This window comes from Grus americana, chromosome Z (assembly GCF_028858705.1).
Source record: "Grus americana isolate bGruAme1 chromosome Z, bGruAme1.mat, whole genome shotgun sequence".
NCBI lineage: Eukaryota > Metazoa > Chordata > Aves > Gruiformes > Gruidae > Grus > Grus americana.
The window spans coordinates 64,749,077-64,761,422 of record NC_072891.1 but is presented as its reverse complement, the minus strand read 5'-3'; the positions used below and the strand labels follow the sequence as shown (position 1 = coordinate 64,761,422).

The 12,346-nt window shown below is 38.0% G+C and overlaps 1 protein-coding gene across 2 annotated transcripts in view; it reads right to left on the bottom strand.

The window, feature by feature from the left end:
• The window catches only part of YTHDC2 (YTH N6-methyladenosine RNA binding protein C2), a 32,245-nt gene extending 21,399 nt beyond the window's left edge, over positions 1–10,846 (bottom strand). For both annotated transcript variants that reach the window (XR_008574667.1, XM_054809929.1), the window contains exons 1-8: positions 10,501–10,846; positions 9,996–10,086; positions 8,612–8,808; positions 6,657–6,856; positions 5,920–6,086; positions 3,896–3,998; positions 2,546–2,702; positions 190–297 (exon numbers count right to left, since the gene is read on the bottom strand). Coding sequence is in view for 1 of the 2 variants with exons in the window: in XM_054809929.1 (XP_054665904.1) it covers positions 190–297; positions 2,546–2,702; positions 3,896–3,998; positions 5,920–6,086; positions 6,657–6,856; positions 8,612–8,808; positions 9,996–10,086; positions 10,501–10,699 (1,222 nt within the window). In the remaining variant the exon portion in view is untranslated. The remainder of the gene's footprint in view (positions 1–189; positions 298–2,545; positions 2,703–3,895; positions 3,999–5,919; positions 6,087–6,656; positions 6,857–8,611; positions 8,809–9,995; positions 10,087–10,500) is intronic.
• Between the last annotated feature and the right edge of the window lie 1,500 nt (positions 10,847–12,346).

Genomic DNA, 12,346 nt, shown 5'->3' with positions numbered 1-12,346 from the left:
GAAAATATATTTTTTTAAACTTACATCATCTACTTCAATAATGTAAACACTAAGAGCTTAAAGATACTTGCTGTCATCTAATCATGTTTAATTTAATGAAACTTTGGAATTTTAACAGAGAATCATCCTATTTAGTTGTTCAGTCAATGAGACTCATTGCTAACCTTAACAATTAAGAAGGCTACCAACCTCGCTGCTTCTCTTTTTTGTACTTTACCATCTCTTTGTTTGTATACCCAGTGCTTCGTAAAATGTCCTCTAAAAACATCTCTTTAACTTCAAAAGGTCTTCCTTGTACTGAAAGTATAAATAATTAAAAAAATTAGATAGTCCCTAGCTTCATTTATAATCTTAATTTTAAAAAAGCTTTTTTGTAGACACAAAAAGTGAATTAAACATTATTATGACCTGATTTAAGGAATTATTACTTTCCTTGAAAAGTCTTGTAAGAGTATCTTCACTGGAGTTTATTTTCTTAAGATTACAGGGTCACAAAACAACATTTCAAAAGGGACATGCCAGCTGGGTACTTTGTTTCTTATTAACCTCTTTGATTCCATTAAGTGTTATAGCAAGAGATGCTCATAAAATTGAGAGGTACTAATTGCAATTTAATCAAAATGAGAAAAAGAAAATAGCCATTTTTTTTAGGGTTACAAAAAATAATTCACAGTATAAGACTGCTGCCTGGATTACAAAATATAACAGCAATTTAGCTTTAATTCAGCTTTAGTGCAAGATCCCACAAGCAGATTGCCACCTTTGTATTAAACTACTTTTTTTCATGAGAAGTATATAAGGAGATGAACTTTTCCAAATTTTCTCAATCACTTCAGCCAAATTTAGTTTACTGAATATTTCCTGATGAGACATTCCAATGGTCTTTATTTCCTAACAATTTATCCTGATTTCTTTTTCAATATTACTGTTTTGTAGATGTTATTTATGGACATTAAAGGATTCTTTTTCACAGGAAGAATTAAAATATCTAGATTTTAATTTCTGGTCTCTTAGCAGACATTTGCCGTAGCCGAGTTTAAATCACCTCGGACTTTTCTCTTCAGAAATAACAAGCTGTAATTCACGTACTTCTAGAAGCTGCCATGGAAGAAGACTTTCCATACTAATCACTGTGCACTACAGGAACCCACAGCTACAAAATGTTGGTTTCTGTGGCCAGGATTTTGTCAGCTACATTGTTGAAGGAGGATGAAATCTTTTTCAGGACATCAACAAAGTAACTAAACCCTCTTCTTTTAATTATTAAATCCTTAAAAACTGAAAAAGGAGTAGTGTCTTTTTAATTGTGATTAGCCTGTGAAGACTAGTATGTGTTAACAGTATAACCACCGAGGTAAACTGGAGAGATTGTCCTCAGAATTTCCTGATTAAACATATTGATCTAAATGAATAGGAAGCTACAAGACAAGTAAACTGAAAGCCAGACAACAATTATAACTGAGGTTTCCCCTCTCCAAAAAAAATTTGGACAACACTGAAATCATGTGCAATTTTCAGATTCCTGCCTCCAACCAGTTGCAAGCCTTATTTTACTAGGCAGAAATTCAGAACTGGGAACTAGAAATAAACACTTCTATCTGTAAAAAAAATAGATTTCTTTTTCAGGAACATTCACTAAAATAAACCGATGATTTGCAGAGAAGATTCTAAAGAAAGTGATTCTACCCATGTCCTGGGACTGTTGAGCTTCTTAAAAAAAGGTGGACATGCAAATAATCTACTTGATTGTTTTGAAACAAAAGCATTTCTCCTAAAAGTTTCTTTTCAAAACATGTTATACTTACACATCATTGTTGAAAAAGGAAGAGGACTGCAAGGTGCCAGAGGAGGTCACCCATGCAGAAAACTCGCAAGCCAGGTAGGTGAAGAGGGGAAAAGTAAAAAAAACAAACCCAAAAAACCAACATCTCCCACACATCTATGCTTTACCTCTACTAAAGATCAGTCAAATGAAATGAAAACAGCAATAATGGTATTTTTTCTTTGCCTTTGAACATAATCTAACTGCAGATTACTGAGTCTGAACATAAATTAATATAAATTGCCATGTCTTTTCTCAATATTTACCTAAATTAACAGCTAATAATTTCATTTAAAATAAAGAATCATGTGATTAAAACATGAAAACCTAATTTGCCTAGGACTGTATTCCTGAAGTGACCAGGTGCAGGTTATCTGTGTTTTATTCAGTAACCAGTAGCAATCTCCATGTGGCCTGAAGAACTAGATCTACTGGAATTAATTAATAAATATCACACTCTTGTAGATCCTACGGTCTATTATCATCATGGAGATCAGTACTTTAAGAACCTTTTGCTGTTTCTTGAATTAACATCGCAGGGGCCAGGACGTTCTTGCACTTACAGAACTCCTTGTGATAAAACCACTTTGCAAAGAACAAGCATTGCTGTAACTCGGTGTATTCACCATGTTCCCTTACTCAGAATGGTTTGATACAGTTTAATAAGATCTGCAAGTCCTAGGGCAGGTATACTCAGATTTAAGAGTTTATACAAATACTTACTGTGTATCACTGGGCAACTTCCAAAATACCTAATGAAGAGATTTGCATCTAGAGCAGCACTAGAAATAACTAGTTTTAAATTAACCTGTTTTTGCAACACATCTCTCAGTTTTATTAACAAGAAGTCACTGAATCTATCCCTCTCATGTACTTCATCCTATAACAAAAGGAGGAAAAAAAGAAAACCACAAACGACAGATAAACATCAGAGATCTGAGATTATAACTTTCCACAAATATGAACTTCTTTTAAAACTAAAATACATAATTTGCTGGTACATTACAGATGCATTAAAATGTGTAAGTCTAGTTTAAGTAAGGATTTTAAAAAAAAAAAACCCTATCCAAAAGTCAAAAAAAAATTTCAAAAAGTTTTAGAAAGATATTGGTGCAGACTGCTCTGTAATGCACAAGCCACATATATCTTGATTTCAGCGGTTAAAGTGAACTACTGAAACTTTTCTAATTCTTGTCTTTGAATCTCATTTTCAAGATAATGACATAAACCGCAAATTTTAATGAATTCTCACTTCGCAATTGATGAACATTTAAAGAAATGTATGATACCACATAATCAGAAAAAAATTAGATTACTTAGATCCATTAAGTCATGCACAAAGCTTATCATAAGTTAAGGCACATGACCAACTAATCATCTTTTTTGGTGTGTTCTTCTAGTTTGTTTTGTATTACGGGACCCAAATACAACATTTTCAGGCTGAAGCCAAGAATGTATAAATCATTCTCACATTTCTTTCCATTTTGATAAACAGGCAGGCACCTAAAATTATAATGAATTTTTCTGTCTTCAGCAGTGGAGGAATTAATCTTGTGATAAACACTCCAGTTCCACTGACTTACCAAACTCCACAATAGGAATATTCACGTAATCATAAATTAATACACTTAAATAATGTGCTAAAAATTAGACTACTCATTATCTTTAAAACATTTGGGCAAACAAACGGACTGCGAACCTGGTATTGCTAAAACAAGTACAGGATACAACAAATCCTGACACACTTACATTGAATCATATCTACATAAGCCTTCTTAAGGCTTTTCTGTTTTCTGACAGAGGAAATTAAGAAAAATTAAGAGCTCTCTCCTCCACAACTGCATCATGATTCCAAAATTAATTATTGGCATGAACCTAAAATAAGACACTTCCACACAAAAAAAAAAGTACATGCTACAATAAAACTCATTAAATCTTTAATGTTAATTCAGATTCTAACCAAACAAAACCACCCTAAATGTTCAGCAAATTAATAAAGAACACGAGGATCTCATCTTCCAATTAACAAGTAATACATATTGCTTCACCTCACGTGAAATACAGGACTCTTACCACAATAACATGTGTCACTGTTGATAGAGTGCTGTCTCCTGCCATTAGCGTGCGAAGTAGTATGCCATTAGTACAAAATGTTAACAGCGTCTTTGGAGAAACCCTGTGGAACAGTTCATAAAGATACTTTGGTCTTTTGAACCATTTAAATGCATGCTAGCTTTCCACTACTTACTGAAAATTAAAGGATTGAACAGCTGCTCACCCGAAGTGGAATTAGATTATAGTTCTCTCACCAAAAAATTCATGCATAATATTTGTTTTTAAACTACACCTATTCCCAGAGAGTTCCTAAGAAATCTTAGTGCTTATGCTCCAAAACTCCAGAAAATGGATTAATTAACAAAGTGAGATTCAAATTTATAAAAATAAATAAGCAAGTGTAACAGAACCTTGAGAACCTCTCCATGTTGTTTGATTTACTGGACAATTTAGTGAGGACTACTTTGGAAAAACAGGTTCCAGTTCTCCAGCAGATGGTTGTATATAGTCTTTGTATTTGCCTATACTCCACTGAATCACAAAGAAATCAGCTGATCCTTTTCAAATGCTTTAATTTTTGTCTTTGAGAATTTCAAAAATCTTTAAAAGTTACCATTCTAGTACCTGTGGCAGAGTTTGCTGTGCAAGTAAAAACAGTGATTGCCACTTTCTCCAGGACTGCCACTTTAAGTATTGAAAAGCTCCTTTGTATCATACTCTACAGCTCTTTTCTGGAGGACATGAGCTCACTAGTTATCATATGTGTATTTCTTTCCAAGTTTGGACTTCATTCCTCATTTCAAAAATCCTCTTATATATTAAATTCAAGGAACACATTCAAGATGGAAATGCTTTACTTTACCCATCTCTACTCTTCTTTCTTCTTCAGCAGCCTTCTAGAAATCATCATTGCTGTCCAATAGTTAATAAAACTTAAAAAATTAGACTCCTGTGTTACTGTAAACACCTCCATCCCATGTTTTTTCTTCCCAGAGTTGGAAACATTGCCATCACTCCCTTTTGCTCTTTCTCTTGAGAGAATCTATTGATTCTTCCTAAGCAGGATTTTCCACGCTGCTGACAATAATTCTTCCATTTTGATCTGACCTATACTTTGGTCTTCTGCAGCCAGCATAGTACTTTCACACATTAATCATCCACCTTATTCGCAATTTATCTTTACTAGCTCTTTTAATCCCTTAGTAGCCTTGTGAGCTTTGGTATACGTAAATAAATTCTTCTTTAATTTGGTTTTGTTGTTCAAATGCATTCATTTTCATTAACTATATGATATTTTCATCCATATAAGCAACATAACCAGCTATACCTTTTGCCATCTTCTTTTCACTCATATCTCAACTGCTACCCATTCCTGGAAACCCCACTATCTACACAGAAGCCGCACACAGTCTTCAGACTTTAATCTATTCCTGCTCTGCTTTAGGAACAAATTCCTCAGGTGACCTAGAAATCTCTACTTTTTGTATCACTTCATGCTTTAAACATAAAAGCTGAAATAGACTAAAGTTAATCCAAACTAGATTGGTAAATAATGCCCAACTTCATCATTCACTTTCAAATTTTGCTTTTTTTCCTTTTATGTCCCCTACTAATTCTCACTATATAGCATTTGTTACAGCATGCTGGTCCTTCTACCTATCTTCTAAGCTTGCAGAACTCTTGGATCTATACATGTTAAAAGTTGGGAGAAAAAAGAAAAGGGAAAAAAAAGGAAAAAAAAAAAAGACAGAAAAGTATAGACTTGATCTTAAAATAAGGTAAGGAATTACACACACAAACCCCCAAACAGAAATCAAGAGAAAACACCTGCAAGTCACTTATGAAAGACAACTTACTACACAGAACTGCAAAATATAAAAGGAAAACTGTCTTTTTCACTCTTAGATATTCCATTATCTGAAATAACATACCCTACCTATACCTTACATACTGAACTGTATCCCAAATATACTGTAGTTTAAATGTAAACAAGACTAAAGATACCAACACAAGACCAATTGACTAAGAAATACCATTAGTACCTGCTTTCTAATCGGATCTGATAACCAATTGTCTGGCCAATCTTTTCTCTTCTTTCTGCTGCCACTCTTTCAGCCACAGCAACAGCTGCCAAACGTCTTGGTTGAGTGCAAAATATACGACAGGGAATTCCATTTTTGTAACAGTCGTCAAGAAGGAACTGAGGAATCTGTAAAGAAGTAGTTTAAATTTAATTTTTAGTTTGATAAAGTCATAGCTTTTTTACCACAGTGAAACAATTTAACTTCATCCCAATATTACACAGGTTGCAAAAGAATTTGTAATAGGATTATCATTGCAAACATATTTGACAGTGCAGAAAGGCAGTAAAAATAAATATCTCATTTTAAGTTTAATCTGTTTCAAAAAAAAAAAAAGTTGAAGCTTCTCTCTCCTGCTTCAGAGAAATCTATAAAAAATACCTGCAGGTAATCTTTCCTTTCAATACATTAATATTCTACTCTAGATAGCTGCTTTGTCTTCAATATTTTACATTAGTTTAATCAAAAACTAGTATCTATTAGAAAATTGTGTAGAACCATTTATGCTTTTAGTAAGTATCTGCTGGCTTAATATTTCAAAAGCAAGAAAGTGAATTAGAACACAAGACTTTGGAATATATAGGGAAAAAAAGCCTTAAAACTACCATAAAGAAATCCCTTATTACATAAATATTACAAAATTGACAATAATTTTTTATAAGTACTGTTATCTTTTTTGTTTCATGAAAGAAACATACTTGAGTAGTTTTTCCTGATCCAGTCTCTCCTACAATCAAAACAACTTTATTCTCCTTTATTATTTTGACAATTTCTTCCTGTTTTTCAAAAACTGGTAGTGATTGCCTGAAGGAATCAAACTCTGATTCCCCTCTTTTCACTGGAACCTGGGGGATACCGTTGTTAAGTCGTCCGCTTGTCTTGTTCACTTCTCTGCTTTCTGTGAAGAGAAGTTAACAATTTACTTGGACAGATACAAAAGAAGGTCATTAAAACGCTGCTTAAAAATCGTATTATAAAAAAAAAATAACATTCCTGACCTTATATCCCTCCCTACAGATAAAGTAGCAAACCCATCACACATTTAAAAGCCATATTCATATTACCACATCTTGTTACGGTGCTTGAAATTAATATTGTTCAAAGGAGTTATTACTTTCACAGATATTTTGAACAAAACCAGACTATCCCAGTGCATTGCTCAAAGTTAAAAAAGGTCATGAAGAGCAAAAAGAGAAATAGTAACTAAGCCCAAGAAAAGCAGTCTGGCATATTTTCTTGGCTTTTGTATCATGTTTACACGTTGATGGTTTGCTGAGAAATATTCACTGTACAGTTAAAGCCTTTAAGTTATTCCAAACTGACAAGCACATCTTCTGAGAAAAAGATAACTTTACTGTGATTCGTGCGCCTTTTTTCACACCCTCCCTGGTCTTTTATGACCACCTTTCAGTCAGTCTTACATAACCTAATGCTCTACTCTGTAAGATTTGTCTTAAATCATACAAATTGAACCATGCTGTATCTAGACCCCTGGACCTGCACAGCAGAATGTGAAGTATTAGAAAGCAATGCATAAGTAGCCAAAGAACCTGCACGTCTTCAGAGGAGACCTCTTCAAATTCAGTATTTTAAATGCCATTCTATAATTCCTTAATAACTATTTTCCAGAAGAATGAAAAGCTTCCAGTAAATTCAATGTAAATTAAAAGATAAATATATTTGTTACAAGCACTGTCTTACCAAGACAGACACAGGCTAACAGATTAAAAGAGCCAAAAACCATTCTGGAGAAGATAAATTTTACACTATTCATTAGTTTATGCCTTACATTCCTAAGGAACTGCTTTTCAGGACTTTTATTATAGTTTCCCTCTGTTCATTAAACAATTCTATTAAACAATCAAAACAATTGAAAAAGAAAACTAGCAAAGAAAGCACTTCAAGCATGACCAACCATAAATCAAAAATATCCAATGAAACAAGGCATACTGATACAAGTGTTTTCTGGGCACTACACCCAGCTTCGTGCACAGAAAGACAACATAACTCTTACACTCGTAACTGTTAAAGCAATAATCCTGTTAGAAGCATTGTTTAAAAAACAAAACAAAACAAAACAAACCACAATATATCAGAAGTTTGTATTCCAGTGAACTCTTTCATATTCTAGAAATCAAGAACTTTAGATAGCAGTCTCCTAGGGACCAAATCTATTTTAGAAGACGACAAAACAAAAAATAAATTTCTTATTTTATCAAGGACAAGAATTTTTATAAGCAGAACAGGCAGCCTCATTTTGTCATAAAGCTGTTCATAAAAAGCCATCATGGTAACACTTCTCTCTTCAATCTCACTTCACAGAACTTGTAGGAACTCATGTTTCAGAAACATACTTCCAAATAAATTTGGTTGGAACTGGCTCAAAGATTCCAAAGTAATTTGGCACAAGGGAGACATGGGAAAGTGGGTGACATGACTGCCTAAGTTCCTCATAACACCAGTTTTAAAAGACCCTATTATTAACAATTAAAAGGCAAGAAAATTAATGGTTCGTTTGTGGGGGAGAGTGTCAGTTGGGATGGGGGACGAGACAGAAAAGAAAGGTTTTGTTTTGTGTTTGGGTTGTGGGTTGTTGGGTTTTTTTAAGCAGTGTTGATTCACAAGGCCATGTCAGAAGACACACTGAACATACCAGATTCAACAGCATACGTATTTCCTCGCTCAGTCTTTGGCAGAAGTTCCGTTCGTTCTTTACTTGTGACAGGAAATCTCTGAATTAAACTCCGAACAGTATGTTTTGTACTGGGAGCCAAGCAACAAGTCATTACTGCATGTGTTAGTTCTGACCCATCCTTCTTCCGTACAGTTAGGTATCGATTTGCTCCTTTTCTGGGAGAAAAAAAAAAAGTATTTTAGCTATAAGTAACCTATTTACCTCTATGTAACGATCTTTGACCACAATTTTTTTGAGAGTGTTGTGGTATTACTTTCAATTATAACATCAGAACTAGAAAATTCCAGATAATGTCCTATGTAGCGTAACACACACCAAAATAACAGAAGCATCCACAATACCTACCATCAAAATCACCCTCTAATCACACAGGGTAACACAGCACAGACACTGCACACCTTGGATGCCTATGCCCAGTACAACCTTACAATTAGGCCTCCATAATGTAACACTGTTCTGCTACCTTTTTGTTAAAGGTCTATCACCGCATTTGCTTCCCAAAAGACAGTGTCAGCTCCATCAATAACTCCATCAATCAATACTGAGAGGTATTACACAAAACTGATTTCTAGACTAATTTAAGAGATTTAGAGGTTAATAATCTTTTGAATAAGCTTTTGAATATCTCCAAGGATGGAGACTCCACCATCTCTCTGGGCAACCTGTGCCAGTGCTCCATCACCCTCACAGGGAAAAAATATTTCCTGATGTTGAAAGGGAACCTCCTGTGTTTCAGTGTGTGCCCATTGCCTCTGGTCCTGTCTCCGGGCACCACTGAAAAGACCCTGGCTACGTCCTCTTTGCACCCTCCCTGCAGGGATTTGTATACATTAATAAGGTCCCCCTCAAGCCTTCTATTGTCCAGACTGAACAGTCCCAGCTCTCTCAGCTTCTCCTCCTCGGAAAGATGCTCCAGTCCATCACCTCAGTGGCCCTTCACTGCACTCTCCAGTATGTCCATGTCTCTCTCCTACTGGTGATCGCATCAGTGGACACAGCACTCCTAGTATGGCCTCACTAGTGCTGTGTAAAGGGGAAGGATCACCTCCCTTGACCTGCTGGTAACCCTCCTCCTAATTGGGGGCATAAGAGGGAGCTGGAGAGATAGCATAAGGGCAAGCTATCCCAAACTAAGCACAACACAACATTTTTTTAAGCAGACATAAAGCAAAGCACAAAGATACTTATTTTTAACTTACTTTTAAAACTTTTTTTCTGTAGTACTATTCCCTGCAACAGTGCAGGATATGCTAGAAACACAGCTCATTTTAATACTAGTCACAAAATTCCATACATTTCACCAAGAAAGAAAATAATAAATAAAAATCAGACTCCAACTTACCCTTTGCTTTTAGATATCAGTCCAAGAGACTGACATAGCCGATGAACAAATGCTCTTTCAGTACTAGTGAAAGAAGAAGGAAATTCCATTTCTAGAAAGACAATAAAAAAGCAAACATAACAACACAACATGCAGTATTATTGACATATTATCTCAATGTTAACGAGTTTTTAAATCCCCAAACCTACCACATTCTCCCGTGGACTAACGGCAGTGAGGTATCTTCATACCCATAAGCAATGCAGGGGTCGCAAGCAAGCCACCTTGCTGGGTCAGAAAGAAGTTTTAGAGAGGCTTCTACTGGTGAACCGATGAAGAGCCCCTGGGCCTAGATGTCTCTCACCCCGACTCCGGGCCTCTCCTCCCCAGGCCAGGTGCTCACAGCCGCCCCGGATGTCCGCAGCCCTGCGCCCGCCTCGCTGCCGACGGGCCCGCCTGGGCGCACCTGCCAGGCGGGGCACCCCCCCAACCTTTCTTCCCCGCAGCCGGGCTGCTGCTTACTCACCTTTCTCCTCTCCGTACCGGAACCGCTCCAGGGCGAGGTTCACCGCGATCTCCACCTCCTCGTCGACGCGGATATCCTTCAGCCCCTTGCCGCGGCCGCGGCCCGCCGTGGGGCCGGCGGAGGCAGCCGCGGCGGGGGTACCGGAGCCCCCCGAGCCACCGCCGGGCTGCCGCGGGGAGACGCTACTGGGCCGCGACATGGCTCCGCGACCGGGAGCGACAGCCCGAGGGTGTCGCGGAGACCGCGAAGTGACGGCGACGCGGCGAGTCCCAGTGGCGCGGGCACCCCGGGATAAAGCAGACGCTGCGGGCACAGCGGTACCCCCACAACACTGGGGCTGGCGCGGCGCAGCGCCGCGACGTCAGGGGGCGGGGCGGGGCGAGCAGGAGGAACTGCTCCGCCCCCGCCTCGGCTCCCTCCCGGCGGAGGCTCCGCCCCAGGGCGTTGGGGGCGTGGCGAAAGCCGTGGCCTGTGGGTAGGGCGCGGCCGCGGCAGCGCGCGCGCCCGCCTCCGTCCCCTGCTGGCCGCTCGGCAGTAGGAGAACGCCCCGCCCCGCCCCGCGGCGGCGTTTAGCCACCTCCTCTCAGCGGTGGCCTGCGCTACCGGGGCGCTCGAAGCTCATAGGTGGCTGCGGGATGGTTCTTTCTTGGCCTTTCGAGGCGCAAGGCCCTGTGGGAGAGGCGCCGACTTTCCGGTCCAGGGAGTTGTAGGGTTGTTTTTAGTCACGTACTCCTTTGGGGTAATTAGGAAAAGTAAACGATGCGGGAGGTGTGACGCGTTGCCAGCAGTTGTCAGCACTGTTACTTCAGTGAACATGAAAGCTGAATAATGAAACCTGCCTTCCTAAACTGGGAAAGATGGCAAAAGTGCTCTCTGCTGATGCCTTAAGTACAATTAGTGGTGGAGTGGTGCGTGCCTGAAATTGATGTCAGCTGAATACAAAATTATAAATGGAAAGAAATTTGGGTTGTCTTTCATTATGCTATTAAAGTGTAAATCATTGAAATAGTGTACAATTGGCAGTGACTAAAAAAGTAGCACTGATACCTGGTCATCAATTATGTAATTTAAATGAGTGACATTAAGTGTAGGTGGGTGAGATCATCACAGTCCTCAGGGTCTTCACTGTAAAGTATTACTTGCCCTTGATTTTGTAAAGTGCAAGTAATTTTTCCAGATGGCACTCCAAGGAGAAGTTGTTTAGCCATTTAGCGTTATGGGAGATTTGTTGATGTCTTGAGTATTCTTTAGATCAGTAAATAACCCTTTGGCTGAAATCATCTTTTTCTGCTGTCCTTTGGCTCCATGCTGAGGATATGGAAAAAAAAACCCAAAACAAACCCACAACAAAAAAACCTTCTGGGACATGACACAGGATTAACTATTGAAGGTTGCTACTTCGGAAACATCATTCAGTCAGAAGAATACTTTGAAGAAGAGCAAACTATTCCTGAAGCATGAACTCAAGTGGAGAACTAAATAAATAGCAAATAAACACTGACTGATGTAGCTGCCTGAAAAATATCTCTTAGGAGACCTCTACCAAAGCTATATACAAAGCTCACTTCATCATAATTCTGCACTTAGAAGTGGCTCTGGAGCTGAAGGTTTGCTGTATTGTAAAATTGCTTTTAAAATTTTCTTAGTTTTTTAATCCAGGTACCTTCCTATACATCTTCAACCAAAGCGCTTAATGCTATTTCCTTATACCTGTTTCTGTGATACTCAGTACTGTCATGTTAGAGCACGTCACATTTACTATGAAAAATTAAACTCATTAGCTTAACATAAGAATTCCTCTTACCTTCCTTAGTATCAACAGAAATAAATGAGAGGTCATAACTTG